Source organism: Austrofundulus limnaeus, unplaced genomic scaffold (assembly GCF_001266775.1).
Source record: "Austrofundulus limnaeus strain Quisiro unplaced genomic scaffold, Austrofundulus_limnaeus-1.0 Scaffold158, whole genome shotgun sequence".
NCBI lineage: Eukaryota > Metazoa > Chordata > Actinopteri > Cyprinodontiformes > Rivulidae > Austrofundulus > Austrofundulus limnaeus.
Genome location: NW_013952560.1, coordinates 1,072,605 through 1,080,088, shown reverse-complemented (window position 1 = coordinate 1,080,088; position 7,484 = coordinate 1,072,605). Strand labels below are relative to the sequence as shown.

Below are 7,484 nucleotides of genomic sequence, written 5' to 3'. Positions count from 1 at the left end.
GTGAGTGACCACACAGGATATGTATTTCCCAGGTGCTGAGAGGGTAAAAAGCCTAACAAGGAGGCTAACTCAATGCAACGCGGATTCAGAGATAGAAATGAGGAAACAATAAAAAAATTTGACTAACAAGAAAAGATGTAAAACTAGATTTTGTTTTATTTGTGCCAACGCGATGCAACATTTCAGATGCTTTTAATCTGAGCTTCAGAGCATCCAATCTGTTTATGTAGCTTGTTTAACATGTGGAGCGCAGAAATCTGTTTCCTGAAAATGGAAAAAACGTGCATTTATTATTTTGATCTAACAGTTGAGCTACTTTTAAATCACTGCTTATTGGAAGCAAGGTTGATGTCATGGTCTGTTTATTTTCCTTAGTTTCTAGTGTTTTCTATTCCCCTGTGTTTCCCTTTCCCTGCTGTTTTGCCTCCAGCCCCGCCCACACACACCTGATCCCTSTTKTGTCTCCCCAGGTGTTTCTGATTGTCTCTTAATTTGTTTGCCTTTATATTTGGTGTCTTGTTGTCATTCTGTGTCCGTTCATTCTGTGAGGACTGGAGGCAGAAAAACCCAGGGCGCAGGCAAAACTTAAAAGGCGAAAAAAAGCTCTGTAATGTAAACAAGAGGGCTTTTGAGACAGCAGAAAACTCACAGGAACTTCTCAGGGAACAACTTGCACAAGAGACACCTCACTAACTGTGTAGACAGTACAATGAACGGACACAGACTGAGGACAAGACACCAAATATAAAGGCAAACAAATTAAGAGACAATCAGAAACACCTGGGGAGACAAAAGAGGGATCAGGTGTGTGTGGGCGGGGCTGGAGGCAAAACAGCAGAGAAAGAGAAACAAAGGAAAACAGAAAACACTAGAAACTAAGGAAAATAAACACAGACCATGACAGAACCCTCCCCTCAATGACAGCTCCYGATGCTGAGAAAACAAGAAGGACAAGACACGGGGAAACAAGGACACAACACAAGGGGGTACGAGGACRAAACACAGAGTTCAGGGGGACGGCCAGGTGACCATCCACAGCAAGGCCCAACAGATGTGGAGCCATGGGTCGTCGCCCATCGCCACCTCATCGCCTCTGTCATCTGCATTCGCCGTCGCTGACGCTCTGGCTCCGGCAACCTCCGCCGGCTCCTCATCTGCTCCCTTCTCCTCCCTTGGCTCCTCGTCTGCTCCCGTCTCCTGCTCCCGTCTCCTGCTCCCGTCTCCTCCCTTGGCTCCTCGTCTGCTCCCGTCTCCTCCCTTGGCTCCTCGTCTGCTCCTGTCTCCTCCCTTGGCTCCTCGTCTGCTCCCGTCTCCTCCCTTGGCTCCTCGTCTGCTCCTGTCTCCTCCCTTGGCTCCTCGTCTGCTCCCGTCTCCTCCCTTGGCTCCTCGTCTGCTCCCGTCTCCTCCCGTTGCTCCACGTCTGTTGGGCCTCATTGTGGATGGTCTCCTGGCCGTCCCCCTGAACTCTGTGTTTTGTCCTCGTGCCCCCTTGTGTTGTGTCCTTGTTTCTCCGTGTCTTGTCCTTCTCTTCTCAACATCGGGAGCTGTCATTGAGGGGAGGGTTCTGTCATGGTCTGTGTTTATTTTCCTTAGTTTCTAGTGTTTTCTGTTCCCCTGTGTTTCTCTTTCCCTGCTGTTTTGCCTCCAGCCCTGCCCACGCACACCTGATCCCTCTTTTGTCTCCCCAGGTGTTTCTGATTGTCTCTTAATTTGTTTGCCTTTATATTTGGTGTCTTGTCCTCAGTCTGTGTCCATTCATTGTACTGTCTACACAGTCAGTGAGGTGTCTCTCGTGCAAGCTGTTCCCTGAGAAGTTCCTGTGAGTTTTTTGCTGTCTCAACAGCCCTCTTTTGTTTACATTACAGAGCTTTTTTGCCTTTTGAGTTTTGCCTGCGCCCTGGGTTTTTCTGCCTCCAGTTCTCACAGTTGATTCTGTTCAGATTCATGTTTTACTTGCTTCTTTGCAACACACCTGGTTTAATGGTCTAAATCAGGTGTTTGGAGCAAAGTCAAAATTTAGACTCATATATAATCTGATTTGATTCAATCTGCATTTTCAACCCTTCCTGTTTCCATCTTCAGGTTTTGAGGGACAACATGTTCGCCCAGTTCACGCAGCTGAAGAGCTTGGACCTCCAGCAGAACGTCATCTCGGTGGTGGAGGACGAGGCGTTCAGCGGCCTGTCGCAGCTCACCACGCTGCTCCTTCAGCACAACAAACTGAAAACGGCCTCGGAGGAGGTGCTGCTCCCCCTGCCCCGCCTCACCTACCTCCGGCTCTTCGACAACCCCTGGAGCTGCCGCTGCCCGCTGGACAGCCTGGTCCGGACGCTGCAGGTTCCCAGCAACCGCAACCTGGGCAACTACGCCAAGTGCGCCGAGCCCTCGTCGCTCAGGGGCCAGAAGCTGAAGAAGCTGAACATGGAYGCGTTGTGCGCGGAAGGCACGAGCCCGGGGGATGGTGGGAAACCACCACCGGGTGGTCCGCCACATAAAGTGAAGCCAGAAGCTGTTTCCATCTGCACCTATAAACACGCTAAACTTCTGGACTGCAGCAGCAAAGGTCAGTGTTATAAAATGACACACTGAMACAGTAACATAACAGTTTATGTTGCTGATGACTATCTGATCAAATAAAATGCTTTGCTGAAGAGTATTAAAAAACTCTTTTTTTAGTTTGCTTTAATCGTTTGTCCAGTCAAACTGGGCGCAGAAGTTAATTTTACAATCTTGTGTTTTGGTTAGAGCCCAGACAGCGAGGAGAAATGTTTGTTTTTAGTCGGCTTGCTGAGTGAGGAGAGCCAGCCTCTGTGGATGGAAAAGATTTGGCTCTGTCTTCTCAAACTGMTGCTCTTTGTTACGATTGAGCTTGGTTGATTAGAACCCCAAGATGCAGAACTGAGTGAGGTGGCAAAAAGTGATTTATTAAAACAAAAACAAAGGTGCTGACGTGGCAGCAAACAAAAACAAGGGATATGGGCAGGAACATGAACATCAAACAGAGAACAAGGATCTGACAAAGACTGAGGACAAAGGACAGAATATAAAGGAAGAACTAATGAGGTAAAACAAGAAACACCTGGGGAAGAAACATGAGGATCAGGTGTGAGTGGGCGGGGCTAGAGCAAAGGCAGACAGGAGGAAGAAAACAGGAGGAAAAGACAGAAAACTTAGACTAAATCATAAGCACAGACACAAATCATGACACTCTTGGTGAAAAGATTTATGCAATCAGAATTCAGGCTTCCTGCTGTTAATTGTAATGGATTATTAACCTAAAGCTGTGGTTTGGTTCTACAAATGTGGATTTTTTTTAAAGGTCAAAAGATCTGAAATATTACTTTAACTCCTTTGACCTTTGATTATTACACACAGCTGGAATCCATGTGTTATTTTAGTAAACAGGAGTTGAAAAGTAATTTTAATGAGCAGAGTTTAGTTGTTTTTATGCTAGAAATTTACTGTTCCCCTCAAGTTTATTATGGAAACCTATGTTCTAATTTTCTACACTTTTTCTGCTTTCAAAAGACGTTAATGAGCTCTGTTTATTTTTTGAGTCATAGATTTCTCAGCAGCTCGATGTAAGAAGCTGCGTAAAACGTAATCAGACATTGTTCAAAACTAAAAAAAAATTCTATGTAAATCCTCAGTGCTGAAGCACTGCTGATGTTTGTTGTAGAAGGTGAAACTCAGTTGTCAACTAGCTCAATATAAGCTAAATGTAGCAACATTAAAAGCTGAAATTCACCCATTAGCTAAAAATGAAAAAAAGCAAAGTTGTACCTAAATGTTAAAACCACAAATGGTAGCTTAAACATAAAGTTAGCACAATAATAGCTAAAMGTTAAACAAAATTATAGCTGAAAACTCAAATGAGCAAGACAGTAATGATTATAACAGTAGCTACGAGTTAAAATTATCACAACAGTAGCTAAAAGCTAAAATGATCATAACTGTAGCTACATGCAAAAGTGATCATGGCAGTAGCTAAAAGTTAAAATGATCAGAACAGTAGCTAAAGGCTGCAATTTGMAAAACTGTAGCTAAAAACACAAAGGTTGCAAATCAATAACTATAAGCTAAATTTAACAATACAGTAGCCAACATGTAAATGTAGCCAAACCACAGACAGAAGCCTAAAGCTACATTTTGCATAACATTTGCTAAATGTAGCTAAAACAAAAAAAAAAAAAAGCACAATAATGATCAAAGCAAAAAACTTGAAAGCTTAAATTTAGGGAAAAGAAGTTTAAGAAAAAAAATCACTCGTGTCACTGAAACCAAAAATCTAAATAAAGTTAAAGGGGCAATATTATGTGTTTCTCAGGCAAATATTGCAATTCTATACCATAATAAAATAACTATGTAACCTTCAGTTGTTAGTAAAATGCTGTTTTTATCTTTAAATAGAAAATAAACTTGACTTCTCATCATATCTGTTTCTAAACGCCTTGAAATTGGCCTCTGTCTCTTTAAGAACCTCCTTCCGCTTCTGTCCCACTCATTTCAGCTCGGGGCGTTTGGGTGTGTGTGCTCTGTGATGAGGAAGGTCAGCTTGGAGACAGCCCAGAGGAGGAGCTGGTCCCAAAAGGCGGTTCTAGGCCCAACGGGTCATTTTTGCTCCCCTGTCTGGCTGCCTCAGGACACTACAGGATTTCTCAAACATGTATGAATGAGTCAAAGCAAGACTCTGGGCATCTTTTTGATTGAAAGGATAACAACACGATATAAAACTCAAAACAGTTGATTTTACATGATATTGCCTCTTTAAATATTTTAAGGAGTGTGAATGATTCAAATCCAAACGTCAAAGCAACTATCTCTTGAACTAGCTGAAGATTTTGAAACCTGAACGAGTAAAAATGGCTGACTATGCTGAAAACAGAAAAAACAAAAGTGTGACAATATAAGAAGGAAAAGAGCTGCTTCTGTTTTCTTTCTGCTCTATTTATTTCCCCCTCTGCTCTTGTCTCTGTGTGAAACAAGACACTGTGGGACAAAATATTTGTGTCGTTTCAAGGACATAATGATAAGAGTTCCTGAAGAAACACAGATGGATCACTCCTCTCTTTCTCAGCCTGATAAATTCATCGCCCTGAAATCAAAGACTGTTTGTCTGGGAGTTTTGCTGTCATTTCTAAATGGAGAGTTTTATGACTTTCAGAGAGAGCAAACCTTCACAACTGCAAGCCAAAAAAAAAAAAAAAACCCACACAAAGCAGTGTTTGTTGCTTGAGGAAGCTTTCTGCATATTTTCCTAATGATTTTCTTCTCTTTCTACTGTTAAATAGTTGAATCATCTCTTTATCTGGACCACCACAAGGCTCCTCTGTTTTTCTCGCAGCATGATTAGCCCATCAATCTCTCTGCCTTTTTCCCTTTTTAATATTAACCTCCCATCCTGCTTCCGTTTAAACCCAGGCTCGTGAATGAAACGAGTTGTATGATGTGCGAACGCTGCTTAACGCGCTGCAGCTGCTGTGCATCAGATTTTAGAACATGGCTGTCGGTGTTTTTCACTTGAAAAGGGGTCGAATGTATCGCCGCTCTGTAACTTGTTCCCTCCAGTGAGATTTCCTGTACAGAATCAGAGGTGATCTATAACAACGCAGGTTCTCAGTCTGAACGCTTGCAGATGGATGAAGACGTCGCTGGCATGATATGATAGGATGTAGCCTTGAAAATATCAGCATATCTGGCACTCGGCTTGTGAAAGCTATGAAGTTTTACATAAAACCCAATAATTCAGTCTGATTTTATAAAACCAAGGTCAGCATGACTCCATTCTCTGCATATTGCACAATGCAATTTCACTTGTAGGCCCCAGTATTACGGGGAGCAAAACAGCTCCATAACATGATGCTACCGCCGCCGTGCTTGACAGTTACATTCTTACCTACCTCACCTGATTTAAAAGCACTTTAAAAAAACGTATTTAATTTGATCCCAATGGATTTAAACTTGGTTATATATTCCCACTCCCTCATTGTGGTGATGTCGAGAAAAGAAAATACCCAAAACAAACAAAAAAAGCACAAATTAAACATCTTCCACCAACTCCTTGWACTGAAAAGTGCTACAGAAACTCACCATGTGTGTTCAGTTACAACAAACTCAATTAGAATTGTTGCTTAGAAACTCACCTCCAGAGTTTGTTTTGGTTTTCTTTGCCTTTTGAGACTCAGCTCAGTAAATCCTTAAAAAAGGCTATTTAAGATTTTTCTGACTTGAGGCTAATTTTAAAATGAAGCAGGAAAGTGATGTTTATGAGTCGGCTGCTCATTTCATTACATGTCTCATCTTTTTTTTATATTTTCTGGATCATAACGTTTTGCGTCTTCACGAGATGACCTGATGTTGAGTTTTTTAGATGTCACTGCTCTATTATGTTTTGTCAACACCATATTAAACTTGTTTTTTCACACTTAAACTGCACAAAGTGATTGATAAAACACGACATGTCTGTCAAGTTTTCATCAAATAGCCAATCCTTATGACACTCCACACATCTGAGCTGCAGAATTATGTCAGCACTGTAAAAAAAAAAACTTCCTTCTCTGCTGCCTGAGAGCATGAAGATGTCATAAGAGCTGCTTCCCATTTGGATGTCTGTTTCATATTTTGGAGGAGGTGATAATGATGGAACCTCACAAAGACATTTTATTGGAGAGTTTTAAGATTTTCGGGTTATGCTCCTATAAATCCTGCACAGCGCCATCCCATTCCATCAAAGCTTATTTCAGCATTTTTATTCTCTCCTTTTCCTTTCGAACTGAATGAATAACTCACTTTTTTGTTTGTCTTTGAATTTCAACTAGGGTTGGGCATAATCGTATTTTGTGCAATTAATCGTCAGAAAAACATTGATCGATTACTTTTTGGCACTTGACGATTAATCTGATTAATGCAGACTGACTGGGGATTACTCTGGTCAGTCTGCTCGGTGCTCTTCAATGCTTTAAAGATGAACATTAAAAATAAAGTTCTGTAATTTTTTTTATCTATCAACACTATTTAAAATTTGATGTATAGCCTGAAATCTGTAATTTTCACACAATTTGGAACATGTTTTTTTACAAAGAGCAAATCTTTCCCACTAAATTGGTCATGTGACTACGAACTAAGGGTGTCCAGGGACTCCAGGGGATTAATTGTCAAATTAATCGTTATCGGCTAAAYAACAATTAATCGTGATTAATTTTTTTGCCAATATTGCCCAAGCCTAATTTCAACCAAATGTGGCAACTTTGAGAGTTTTAGAAAAGTTTTTAAGGTTCAACAACACCACCTGGGACTTCCACCCCAAGAATAAAACTCAAAACAAGGCACTTAGGCTCTTTCTACAGATTACAGAGACTGTGTTCCAAAGTTAAAATATGAATTTATTACAATTGTTAAAACACGTCTGAGGCAAGTAAAAAAAAATAATAATTTACAGTGATAACTTCGTTCAGGCTGAGGCGTCCTAGTCACGGTCAAAAAAA

General features: G+C 41.3%; 1 protein-coding gene across 1 annotated transcript in view; it reads left to right on the top strand.

The window, feature by feature from the left end:
• lrrc17 (leucine rich repeat containing 17) overlaps nt 1–7,484 on the top strand; it is a 33,782-nt gene that overhangs the window by 16,043 nt on the left and 10,255 nt on the right. Inside the window, exon 3 of the mRNA XM_014016981.1 lies at nt 2,083–2,563. Within this exon, the coding sequence (XP_013872435.1) occupies nt 2,083–2,563 (481 nt within the window). The remainder of the gene's footprint in view (nt 1–2,082; nt 2,564–7,484) is intronic.